Source organism: Thunnus maccoyii, chromosome 12, assembly GCF_910596095.1.
Source record: "Thunnus maccoyii chromosome 12, fThuMac1.1, whole genome shotgun sequence".
Classification (NCBI taxonomy): domain Eukaryota; kingdom Metazoa; phylum Chordata; class Actinopteri; order Scombriformes; family Scombridae; genus Thunnus; species Thunnus maccoyii.
Window position 1 is genome coordinate 663,078 of NC_056544.1, and position 13,994 is coordinate 677,071.

At 41.9% G+C, this 13,994-nt stretch overlaps 1 protein-coding gene across 3 annotated transcripts in view; it reads right to left on the bottom strand.

Annotated features, from left to right (window-relative positions):
• The window catches only part of tmem68 (transmembrane protein 68), a 35,807-nt gene that overhangs the window by 17,590 nt on the left and 4,223 nt on the right, over nucleotides 1-13,994 (bottom strand). For all 3 annotated transcript variants that reach the window (XM_042428003.1, XM_042428002.1, XM_042428005.1), the window contains one exon: nucleotides 13,746-13,913. In XM_042428003.1, the coding sequence (XP_042283937.1) occupies nucleotides 13,746-13,913 (168 nt within the window). The remainder of the gene's footprint in view (nucleotides 1-13,745; nucleotides 13,914-13,994) is intronic.

Here is a 13,994-nt window from a genome sequence, read left to right on the forward strand (position 1 = left end):
CCTGAAATCCAAACAGCATCATGACCTAGGGTTGTTCTTTTCAGGAACTAGCACCACTGGAGCAGCATACAGTGACATAGAAGTTGTAATGATTTGATCTGCCAACATTTCCTCAATGTGTCTTTTCATTTCCTGGAGTTTTGCAGGTGAACAGCGGTATGGTTTTTGCGTGATTGGCATGTCATGGTATAGCAGAATTTTAGGGTACAATATATTTGTTCAACCAACTTCTTCTGTGCAGACATCAGTGGTCAGTTCAAGTTGATTACACAATTATTTCTTCCCAGCCTCATCCAGATGAGCAGAGTGGATGACAGCATCCATTCCAGCAGTGAATGAACAAATTCACTGATGTTAGTTTTCTCTGTCATTTTCTAACTGTTGCCCAAGATGAACCAATGCCTCCACAGCAGTTATACTGCTGCCCCTTAGCTGACTAGCCAGTTTAACATTGATGTTTTTCAAGGTCAACTCGACAACTTCCTGCTCAGTGATCTTTGGATTCCATCTTTTGCATAGAGATCTATTTATGTATATATATATATAAAAAAAAAATCTCCCTCTCACCCCCCTTCCATGGGGGGGTGGTGGTGTGTCTTCCTCAAGCTCGGGTCCTCTACCAGAGGCCTGGGAGTTTGAGGGTTCTGCGCAGTATCTTAGCTGTTCCGAGGACTGCGCTCTTCTGGACAGAGACCTCAGATGTTGTACCCAGAATCTGCTGGAGCCACTCTCCCAGTTTGTGGGTCACAGCCCCCAGTGCTCCAATTACCACTGGCACCACTGTTGCCTTTACTCCCCACATCCTTTCTAGCTCCTCTTTCAGCCCTTGGTATTTTTCGATCTTCTCGTGTTCCTTCTTCTTGATGTTACTGTCGCTTGGGATTGCTACGTCTATCACCACTGCCTTCTTCTGTTGTTTGTCGATCAACACAATGTCCGGTTGGTTAGCCATCACCAGCTTGTCAGTCTGGATCTGGAAGTCCTGCAGGATCTTGGTTTGGTCATTCTCAACCACCTTAGGAGGTGTCTTCAATTTTGACCTTGGGACCTCCAACCCATACTCAGTGCAGATTTTCCTGTACACTATGCCAGCCACTTGGTTACGGCGTTCCATGTACGCTGTTCGTGCCTGCACCTTACACTCTGCCATGATGTGCTGAACTGTCTCAGGAGCATCTTTGCACAGCCTGCACCTGGGGTCCTGTCTGGTATGGTAGATCCACGCCTCTATTGATTTTGTACTGAGTGCCTGTTCTTGTGCTGCCATGATTAGTGCTTCTGTGCTGTCCTTCAGTCCAGCCTTTTCCAGCCACTGGTAGGATTTCTTGATATCAGCCACTTCTTCTATCTGTCGGTGGTACATGCCGTGTAGGGGCTTGTCCCTCCATGATGGTTCCTCCTCCTCCTCTGCATCATCGGGTTTCTGCTGCCTGAGGTATTCACTTAGCAGTTCATCTTTGGGGGCCATCTTCCTGATGTATTCCTGGATGTTGGTTGTTTTGTCCTGGACAGTGGCTCTGACACTCACCAGTCCTCAGCCTCCCTCATTCCGCTTAGTGTACAGTCTCAGGGTGCTGGACTTGGGATGAAACCCTCCATGCATTGTGAGGAGCTTTCTTGTCTTGATATCAGTGAATGGTAAATGGACTGTACTTGTATAGCGCCTTTCTAGTCTTCCGACCACTCAAAGCGCTTTTTACACTACGAATCACATTCACCCATTCACACACATTCATACACTGAATGGGTGCAGGGGCTACCATGCAGTCCCAACCTGCCCATCAGAGAAAGCTAACCATTCACACACATTCATACACTGATGGCACAGCCATCAGGAGCAATTTTGGGGTTAAGTGTCTTGCCCAAGGACACATCGGCATGTGGACTGGAGGAGCCGGGAATCGAACCACCGATCTTCCGATTAGTGGACGACCCGCTCTACCTCCTGAGCCACAGCCGCCCCAGTGGCCTCTATCTCCTCCTTTGGCCAGCTTATTATACCAGTGGGGTATCTGATGACTGGCAGGGCGTACATCTTGATGGCCCGTATCTTGTTCTTCCCATTCAGCCGACTTTTCAGGACCTGCCTTACTCTATGTAGGTATTTGGCTGTGGCTGACTTCCTTGCGGCCTCCTCAAGGTTCCCATTTGCCTGCGGGATGCCAAGGTATTTGTAGCTGTCCTGAACATCTGCAATGCTGCCTTCTGGTAGCTCAACCCCCTCGGTCCTGATCACCTTCCCTCTCTTCGATACCATCCGACCACACTTATCTAGTCCGAATGACATTCCGATGTCGTTGCTGTAGATCCTGGTGAGGTGGATCAGTGAGTCGATGTCTTGCTCATTCCTGGCAAACAGCTTGATGTCATCCATGTAGAGGAGGTGACTGATGGTTGTTCCACTTCGGAATCAGTACCCGTAGCCGCTCTTTGAGATGATCTGGCTGAGGGGGTTCAGGCCTATGCAGAACAGCAGCTGGGATAGTGCATCACCTTGGTTTATGTCGCACTTGATGGTAACTTGTGCAATTGGCTTTGAGTTGGCCTCCAGAGTCGTTTTCCACAGCCCCATTGAGTTCTTGATGAAGGCTCTTAGTGTCCTGTTGATGTTGTACATTTCCAAGCATTCCAGTATCCATGTGTGTGGCACTGAGTCATAGACCTTCTTGTAGTCAATCCAGGCGGTGCACAGGTTGGTCTGCCTGGTCTTGCAGTCTTGGGTGACTGCTCTATCGACCAGTAGCTGGTGCTTAGCACCCCTGGTATTACTACCAATTCCTTTCTGGGCCCTGCTCATGTATTGGGCCATGTGCCTATTCATCTTAGCCGCTATGATGCCTGACAGGAGCTTCCATGTTGTACAGAGGCAGGTTATTGGCCGGTAGTTGGATGAGATTGTGCCCTTCTGGGGGTCCTTCATGATCAGGACTGTCCGCCCTTGGGTTAACCACTCTGGGTGCATCCCATCTATCAGCAGCTGGTTCATTTGTGCTGCCAGGCGTTCATGGAGTGCAGTCAGTTTCTTTAGCCAGTAGGTGTGGATCATGTCCAGGCCTGGTGCTGTCCAGCTCTTCATATCTGACACTTGTTCTTGGATGTCTGCCATCGCAATGGTTACTGGATCTTGTTCTGGGAGATTGCTGTGGTCTGCTCTAAGATCCACTAGCCACTGAGCATTGGTGTTATGTGAAGCCTCCTTCACCCATATGCTCTTCCAGTATTGTTCAGTCTCAGCCCTGGGAGGATCTGTTCTTGTGTTATTACCTTGCCACTGAGAGTACACTTTGGATGGTTCAGTGGAGAACATCCTATTTATTCTCCTGGCTTCTACTTCTTCTGTGTATCTCTTCAGGCGGGTAGCCAGAGCTGTGAGCCTTTGCTTGGCAGTCTCCAGTGCCTCAGGTATAGACAGCCTGTTGTACTTCCTGGGTATCCCTTTCGTCCCCACACCTTTCTGTAGCTCTGAGAGTTGACTAACTTCTCTCCGTGTTGCCTTGATCTTGGCCTCCAGCCTCCTTCTCCATGGAGGGTAATGTTCTTTGTGGCTCATGTGCATTCACATCCTCTAGCAGACTTTCAGAGGGTACTTTGTCACTTAGCCTTGGTAATCGGCTACAGAGGTGCTGGCTGTCCAGCTTAGTTATGATAGTCATTCTTAGATCAGTTGTCCTTGTGTTAAGGTCATAAGGGACCTTATTTCTTTGTTGTAACAATGCTTCTTGGCAATAAATCTCATACCGTTGGAAAGCCTGTTTATTTCCCTTTTAAATGGTGCCACATTTGTAAGGATCATGCATTTGTGGGATGAGTAGCAGAGCTGAGTATGTGGGTTGCGCCCGTGAAATATATGCCAAATCTTCTCTGCCAATGCCAAACAGCTTATTCTGCCATTGACTCTTGTTTGGTGTTTGGTGGATTGGATGATTGAAGTTTGAAGAAACAAGACATGGCAATTTAACAATTTATTCACTTAACAAACAGGAGCCTCCGCAGCGTGTGGAAGAACCATACACAGCCACAACAGCCTGGCACCTCCTCCTCATGCTGGTCACCAGCCTGGTCACACTCTGCTGTGGGACATACTCAGCTCTGCTGCTCATCCCACAAATGCATGTTCCTTACAAATGTGGCACCATTTAAAAGGGAAATAAACAGGCTTTCCACCAGTATTTATTGCCAAGATGCATGGTTACAACAAAGAAATAATCTACCAAACACAAATTTCCTTACTTTTTGTGCTAAGTTTATATATACACAAAATCCCATATACTCTCATCTTCCCCTTGTATACGGGTACTGACTCTCTCTGCCAGTTCATCCTGGTAATCCTCTGACAGAGAGGCAGACTGAAATCTTTTTTTCAAACTCTGTCCAGGTGGTAATCTCTAGGCGTGCAACATCCCACCAATCACGGGCTGTTCCATGTAGCACGTGGCGGATAGTGGCAATAAGTTCAACATCAGTAAGTGGATGTAAAGCCAGAAAATCCTCACATTTTTCCCAGAATAGTAAGGGATCTTGTCCTCCATTCTTCCAAACATTGGAGAGTGAGTTTTGATTGGGCTTATTCCATGATATATAGTCCTGGCCTCATTGTGAATTTCAGAGTGAACTCAGCAGATGAGCTCCTCCTCAGGAACACCAGGGTACATGGTGGACTGCAGTCTTTGTTATTGAGTCTGAGCATCTTGACTGAATGGTTGATGACTGACAGAGAGGGTCTGTGCAGATGTGTTGACAAGCGATGGGGCTTGACATTTCCGCTGACAATGCATTGGTGTTGACTGCACAGTGTGTCACTTCCTCCTCCAGATGTTGTATGGCAGATGCCATTGGGGTGAGGACAGATTTGAGGTCCTTTACTAGGACATGATATTGTTTTAGGCGCCAGTTTACAGTAGTAGGGCATTGATTCAGGGGCTCATGTGGCTCAGGAGGTAGAGCGGGTCGTCCACTAATCGAAGACTAGAAAGATGTTATACAAGTACAGTCAATTTACCATTATGGGTGTATTAAAATTGTTAATCCATCTTGTCCTCCAGTTCATTAAGTTGTGCAATACGCACTGTTCCAATCTTCTCTGGTCTTTTTTACAAACAGCTCTTTAGCTCCTCCTTGTGGCGCTTGTGCTCAGCAGATACCAACCCATAGATTTCCTCATTTTCCAAAGGTTGGTTATGTGGGATTTCAATTTGTTCTTCCTTTTATGAAGAAGCATGGATTCTCCACAAAGCTCTGTTTCCAACAAAGAATAAGTCATGCCTTTATCACTAGTTTCCCTGCTTAAGGTTTGGTCCTTGCAGGATCCTTCCACAAAGTTGTCCAGATCCCAGCTGGCGGCCATTTTAGCCCACGTGGTCCTTATTTTTCTTTTTTCATCTCAGGCAGTCAATTTTTTATGTGAGGGTCCCATCTAAGGTGCCAATTTTTTATGTGTTGGCTTTTTTGTGTAACTATTATTTCTATTTTATGGTGTGCCAGCCAGGAGATATCCTGACAAAAGTCTTTGAGTCACACAAACAAAAAATAAAATCAGCCAACACAAAGGATGTACACCTTAAATGTAAATTAAATGGCTCATAAAACCTTAAAATAGAGTATGAAAAAAAAAAATCAAAACAATCAACTTTGCTTTTCAATTAATAGAAAATGTATTAGTCCAGGAGAAGAGGAACTGTTTTTCAATAAACCAAACAATATAACAGTGTTTCCCATACATAGGCTGTACTTGGGCTGCCCGCCCAGGTAGATTAAGATACGTCCAGGTTGATAAAATCCCAAACGCGCAATTGTCATTCCGTGATGTACACAGACCAGTGGACCTTCAGCCCACATAAGCATCTCGATTCTTATCTCATACGATTCTGAATAGATTCACAAATGTCAAAAATCGATTTTTTGTTAGTTAATAATGTGATGTTGACGGAACGAAAAAGGTGAAACTCAACTGCAAGGACAGTGCAGTATGGGGTGTGAAAGCTGACATAGAACCGGATTACTTAGCTAACTGAGAGGAGAACTGATGTGTCTACGTTCCCCAGCGCCTGATGAAAAAATCTATTAATTTTGATTGTGTTGATGGAGAATACAGGCAATGTCACGGCGACATCTAAAGCTGTATTAGTAAACGATTTAATCTCAGATCATCATATTGATTTACTTTGTCGTACTGAAACCTGGCTGTGTCATGAAGAATATGTCAGCCTAAATGAATCCACTCCCCCCAGTCATATTAATACACACATTCCTCGTGACACTGGCCAAGGAGGAGTTGCAGCCATTTTCAACTCAAGCCTAATCATCAACCCTAGACTTAAATTTAATTATAACTCATTTGAAAGCCTTGTTCTTAGTCTCTCTCAGCCAACCTGGAAAACTTTACAGCCGGTTCTACTTGTTATAGTGTACCGTCCTCCTGGCCCGTACTCTGAATTCCTATCTGAATTCTCAGAGTTTTTATCAAACTTAGTCCTTAGTACAGATAAAGTAATTCTAGTAGGTGATTTTAATATTCATGTGGACGTCGATAATGATAGTCTCAGTACTGCATTAATCTCATTATTAGACTCAATTGGCTTCTCTCAGTGTGTAAATAATCCCACTCACTGTCTTAACCACACCCTAGACCTTGTTCTGACTTATGGGATTGAAATTGAACATTTAATAATTTTTCCACAAAATCCTATTTTATCAGATCATTTTTAATAACTTTTGAATTCTTTTACTGGATTACACACCATTAGACAAAAATGTCCTCACTAGATGTCTATCTGATAGTGTTGTAGATAAATTTAAGGAAGCAATTCCATCAGTGCTGAATTCAATGCCATGTCTCAATACTACAGAGGACTCTTATGTTAACTTTAGTCCCTCTCAAATTGATAATCTTGTTGACAGTGCTGCAGGCTCATTACGAATAACACTCGACTCCATCGCCCCCTTAAAAAGGAAGATAATAAAACATAAGAGGTTAGCTCCATGGTATAACTCCCAAACCTGCAAATTAAAGCAAACATCGCGAAAATTGGAAAGGATTTGGCGTTCCACCAAAGTGGAAGAATCTCGCTTAGTCTGGCAAGATAGTCTTAAAACATATAGGAAGGCCCTCTGTAATGCCAGAGCCGCCTATTACTCAGCATTAATAGAAGAGAATAAAAACAGCCCTAGGTTCCTTTTCAGCACTTTGGCCAGGCTGACAAAGAATAATAACTCTATTGATCCATGTATTCCTATAGCTCTCAGTAGTAATGACTTTATGAGCTTCTTTAATGATAAAATTCTAACTATTAGAGACAAAATTAACCACTTCAACAGGCACTGTTTTCTCTGAAAACACAGGTACCTTAGAAACAGCTGTAAACCCTGACATACATTTGGACTGTTTTTCTCCAGTCAACTTTTCTGAACTAACTCCAATGATTTGTTCAGCTAAACCATCAACCTGTCTCTTAGACCTCAGCCCAACTAGGTTGCTTAAGGAAGCCTTACCCTTAGTCAGCACTTCTTTACTAGATATGATCAATCTGTCTTTACTAACAGGCTATGTACCACAGTCCCTTAAAGTAGCTGTAATTAAACCTCTTCTTAAGAAGCCTACTCTTGATTCAGGCATTTTAGCCAATTATAGACCTATATCTAACCTTCCATTTCTCTCTAAGATCCTTGAGAAAGCAGTCTCTAATCAGTTATGTGACTTTCTACATAACAATAGTTTATTTGAGGATTTTCAGTCAGGATTTAGAGCGCATCATAGCACAGAGACAGCACTGGTGAAAGTCACAAATGACCTCCTTACTGCATCGGACAAAGGATTTGTCTCTATACTTGTCCTGTTAGATCTTAGTGCCGCATTCGACACAATTGACCATCAAATCCTTTTGCAGAGACTGGAACATTTAATTGGCATTAAAGGAACTGCATTAAGCTGGTTTAAGTCCTATTTATCAGACCGATTTCAGTTTGTACATGTTAATGATGAATCCTCCATGAAGGCAGAAGTTAGACATGGAGTTCCACAAGGTTCTGTACTTGGACCAATTCTATTCACCTTGTATATGCTTCCTTTAGGTAATATTATTAGGAAACACTCCATAAATTAATAATAAACCAATAATAAACCAACTCATAATAAACCAATCAGTTAAACAAACTCCAAGCATGCCTTAAGGACATAAAGACCTGGATGACCTGCAATTTTCTACTACTAAACTCAGATAAAACTGAAGTTATTGTGCTTGGCCCTAAACACCTTAGAAAAACATTATCTAATGATATAGCTACTCTGGATGGCATTACCCTGGCCTCCAGCACCACCATAAGGAATCTGGGAGTTATCTTTGATCAGGATATGTCCTTTCAAATCTCAAGGACTGCCTTTTTTCACTTACGTAATATCACAAAAATCAAGCACATCCTGTCCCAAAAAGATGCAGAAAAACTAGTCCACGCATTTGTTACTTCTAGGCTGGATTATTGCAATTCCTTATTATCAGGCTGCTCTAACAAGTTTCTAAAGACTCTCCAGCTGGTCCAGAATGCAGCTGTATGTGTACTGACTAAAACTAGAAAAAGATATCACATTTCACCCATTTTAGCTTCGCTACATTGGCTTCCTGTAAAATCTAGAATACAATTTAAAATCCTTCTCCTAACTTACAAAGCCCTTAATGGTCAGGCACCATCATATCTTGAAGAGCTCATAGTACCGTATTATCCCACTAGAACACTGCACTCCCAGAATGCAGGCTTACTGGTGGTTCCTACAGTCTTTAAAAGTAGAATTGGAGGCAGAGCCTTCAGCTATCAGGCTCCTCTCCTGTGGAACCATCTTCCAGATTCGGTTCGGAGCGCAGACACCCTCTCTATGTTTAAGAGTAGGCTTCAAACTTTCCTTTTTGATAAAGCTTAGAGTTAGGGCCGACCAGGCTCACCTTGGATCAGCCCTTAGTTATGCTGCTATAGGCCTAGACTGCTGGGGGACTTCCCATGATGCACTGAGCTCCTCTCTCCTCCTCCTCCTCTCCATCTGTATGCATTCATGTAACATCAATGCATGTCACTAACTTTGCTTCTTCCCTGGAGTTTTTTTGTGCTTTCTCATCTCGCAGGAAACCCCCCTTCCCCTCTTTCTTTCTCTCTCTCAACCCAACTGGTCAAAGCAGATGACCGCCCACCAAGAGCCAGGTTCTGCTTGAGGTTTCTACCCATTAAAGGGGAGTTTTTCCTTACCGCTGTCGCCAAGTGCTTGCTCATGGGGGAATTGTTGGGTCTCTGTAAATTAAAGAGTACAGTCTTGACCTGCTCTATGTGAAAAGTGCCCTGAGATGACTTTTGTTGTGATTTGGCGCTATATAAATAAAAATTGATTGATTGATTGATTGATTTTCATTTATGGTAAAGTAGTGTGCTAGAGTGGGGCATTAATGTTGTTTGTTGACATATATGTATTTGTAACCTCTATTAATGCCATGACATTTTGTGGGTCTAGAAACTTCATCACTCAGCCTGGCCTGGATGTAGATAATTGTATATATGTACGGACCTCATTGATTTTATCTTGGAGGATGTGCTGGTGTTTGCTCCCAGGGCATCCGCCATATCAGCTTTTGGTTTTAGAGAGATTCCAACAATCAGGTTTCTCCATGATGACCTGTACAGCATCAGGCAGATGTTCCCAGAAGCAAACACTAGCACCATTACTTTGAAGCTCCCCCTAGGTCATGACTATGAGGACTTCTGTCACTTTAGGACTTCAGGGATCATTCAGTCCCTGACGTGGGGGGTAGCCTAATGCACCCCCTTCCCCCCATCAACCACCTGCTAACACTCTCTCTATCTCACTCCTGCACTGCCTTCTGCCAATCAGACTACTATATCTCTTAAAGGTCCTCTCCACATAAAAACATGTTTTTTCTTTTGCCTCCTATTGGAGGCATGACTAATTTGATATAGTTGTATTGATTGCTTATGTTTAGTTGTTGTTTAGTTGTTGTTTACTTTATGTTCAAGATTAGTTTGTTTCTGATTAATGTGTATTAAGATTTTAATGATGGCCTAAACCTTGACTGTCTTTTTTTCTTCATACCAAAGAAACATTAGAGTCTAATATGATATTGTTTATTACTTATATTAGTATTGTATACATGACGTTATACCATAGCTTTGGTCAGAATTTTATAGGATTTAAATGCAATGGTGTAAGTAGATTTGACTTCTAGCTGGTGATGTCAATCTATCCCCTAGCATCAGAATTCCAGTGAAACCAGCTATACGCACAACAACACAAAATGAGAGCACATAATCACATATTTGTTACGACATAATATTTCATACAGTTCCTCTAATTTTTAACTCAAAGGCTACAGGCCAATGTAACTGTTATTTTAATGCAACCTGTATGTTTAAATAATGAAACACACAAAGTTTCTGTTCAACTGTTAATGTTTATAAAACATTTTTAAATAAAAGGAGTGTGAATAGGATTTCTGTTTTTGCCATGGTATCAACAGGTATTGAGAGTAGTGGAAATTCAGCGGTAATTCTAGTATAGTGACATCACTTGTACATACTTTAAGTGTCATACAATTTACTGATAACATATTTTGAGAAATTTAGCAGCAGTTGTCAAAAAATCGGCAGAGTTTCATCTGTTGTGCTTTTATACATTTAGGTTTAGCTGTGATAAATACTAATTACGGCCTTTCATTCATCCATTTTCTAACAATTTTGGAACTTGATTTCAATGAGCATTCAAATATATGGCTGTGACAAATAACGACTCAGAAAATCACTTTCAATGTGCCTAGACAAACTATACACTGTGAATGTCCCAAGTTAGTTTCTGGGTGTAAAGTTTTGTGAGGCTGTTGTGCTATGACTACTCACATCACACATAAATGCAAATTAGGGCCTTTGGATTCACAAGTTTATCAACTTCACAGCCAAACCCAATTTATGCAGTTCCTACTGTTTAGGAACACATTATTTAGAAATATTAGGGGGAAACTCTGAGTTATGAAAATCACATCTCTATACAAAACCGCATAGTTTTTGCCCTAAAATACAAACAAACTGGGCATAGTTGTAAAAGGTGAGACTTGTGGTTCCAATAAGCCCAATTTCATTTGATCATAACTATTTTTTGGTAAAAGCTTGACAATTCAGAGCTATAGCCTTAGCCTATATGTCCCCTTTCCATGTAAGCTAGCATGGCATACAAATGTATTGTGAACTCTGCTGTCAATGTACCTCTATCCTCAGTCTTTACTATTAACTAAGCCTGTTAATAAATGACCCACTGTTAGCAAACCATAGGGCTGTAATGTAGCCTGTTAATGAAGGACTCACTGTTGGCAGGCCATAGAGCTGTAACATTATTTCTATTAGTCTAACAAAACTATATTGACATGGAGGCTAGCTTGCTCTAACCAAAGCAACCATTTAGCTAGAACATTGCTGGGTTGTTTGGTGATAACTGGCAAAATTAAGTTACTGCAGACAACATGTAGCTTCTCCCGTAGCTTCTCACACCCATCCTCTGATGAGAGGGCAGATGATGAGAGTGTCATGCTTCTCCTCTACATCATTGGTCACGGTGTCAGTCCATGGCAAGGTAAGTGACAATCAACATGATTGGCTGCTTAGTTAGCAAAATGCTGTCAGCTTTCACACCCCATAGTGCAGCACCTGAACAGTCTAAACGCTAGAGTTATCTTGTAGTTCATTTTCAAAAAAAGTAACGGTAGCAAACGTATTTTGATTTAATGACTAAATAATTACCTTTGCGAGTCCAGCGTGAAGTATATTGTGAATACCTTCTATGCCATCACTCAGAGACTAACATTAGTTGAGCGGAACAGTGATGTCTTTCCCTGAAGCTAATGGTGCAACAGAGAGGCTGCTCTCCACTGCTGGAGACATGACGTTAATAATAATACAGCAGAGCCTCTGCCCAGGGGCGGATTTAGTGATTTGGGGGCTGTGGGCAAACTGTCTTTATTTTCACCCTCTCTCTAACTGTTAGTATTGGCAGTGGTAGAAGAAGTACTCAAAACTTTTTTCTGAAGAAAAATTATTAATACCGCACGGTAAAAGTCAGCATTCAAATTTTTACTTAAAAGTCAAACAGCGGTATTATTAGCACAATGTACTTACATATACTTAAGTTGTGTTCAAGGTGAAGCTTTTAATCTTGTATAATGCTGGATAGTTTAATGAATAATAATGCATCACATTTTATTTGTTATATTTCGTTAGTAAAATCTGAATCTGCAACATAACCAGTAACATTTATCTGTAAAAGGTAAATGTAGTAAAATGTTTTCCTCTGAAGAAGAAGTATACAGTTGCATATTTGTTAAGTGCTTTGGGAGCCTCTGTAAGTTAATTTGATATACAATGAGTTAAAATAGTAACATAATGTTTTTCATATCTAAACATAATAATAAATCTATAGCTTTTAGCTGGGGGCCCCAGGCAGTTGCCTACTTGCTTAGTGGTAAAGTCCACACCTGACTCCACCTCCCCCTCATTTTGTTATTCTAATATAGGCAGGAGACTGTAAGATGCTTTCAAGTTAATTAATTGATTCATTAATGCAGTTAACTTTAAAATAAAAAGGCTGCAGACCATTTATCTTAATTGCCAGTTATGTTTCATGTTGTATTTCAGTGCAAGGCTTGGCACCCAGTATACTGGAGCAAGAGACTCTTTTCATTGAACAGAGAATTGATTTTGAATCAAGAATCGATTCTGAATCAGAATCAAATTGTGAGATTCCCAAAAATTCCCAGCCCTAAGCGCCAAGAAGATGAAGAGAGCCGAAGGTAGGATGCAAACTTTTATATCAATGAAAGTGTCAGATAATAGGCTGTTGGGCAACAAAATTAGATAATTTCAGATAGCAATAAATAGAGTTATTCATAAACCTTCTTTTGACTAATTTATTAGGCTACTGAACCCGCCCGTCACACACCACCCACCACCACAAGTAAACCTGTGGGAAACATTGTATACAATAGTCAGTTTCTGTGATTAAGAGTTCATTTCACAGTCAGTAAAAACATAATAGTTTCTGTGTGATGATTATTCTTTCAGTTTGTGGAGCTATTTCGCCGGCACGTCTCATGTCCTCCGACTCCTGTTTACAAGGAAGGCACCATGCCAGTCAATCCCCATCAACCACCATGTTAAAATGCCCAACTTTACAGCAGAAGTAAACATGTTTACAGCCTGGTACAAACAACAGTTTTGATCTCTATAGCTAATTTCCCCTTTCATGACAACTGTACGGCGGGGTGAATTTTTTTATAACTCAACCGTTCAAATTTTATTAAGCCGTAAAGTTATGCATAATTAAGAATGTGGCTGCTTTGAGTGACAGGACACTGGCCGCTAGGTGGCTTGTTTCAGCAACCAGCCTGCCTCAGCTCCACCTCTTTGCCCCTTTTGAATTAGCCGGGAGTGAGGCAGAGTCAGGCACCGTCAAGATGGCAACAGCCAGAGCCTCTCACTTTGAGCTTCAAGACCGCTCTTCAGAAATCAGTGGGTGACGTCACGGTGGCTATGTTCATATTTTTTACAGTCTATGGAAGGCATGCACACATATGACACAATGGGATGTAATTTTAAGTGCCCCGATGGCCAGCAAGGGGATGTTGAGCTGGACAATTGTACCGCCAAACCTGTACTTTGCCAGCTCATTATAGTATGCATTTGTGTGTGCATGTGTGAAACTGTATGAGTACCTGGGATCTTGAAGAGGAAATGGTCAGCTACAGAATGGCAGGTCCGTCCTTTCTGGATGATAACATTGGCCAGGAAGTAGTAGTAGTCAATAGGAATGGCTCCATGATAGTACACTATCAGCGCTGGTCCTTTGTCAGGGATCTTCTCCATCCCATAGATCTCATAACCTGGAACACGGGTCAAAGTATACAAAGCATACATGTTACTCCATTAAAACCCTTTTTTGTGCTGTTCAAATGAAACATTAG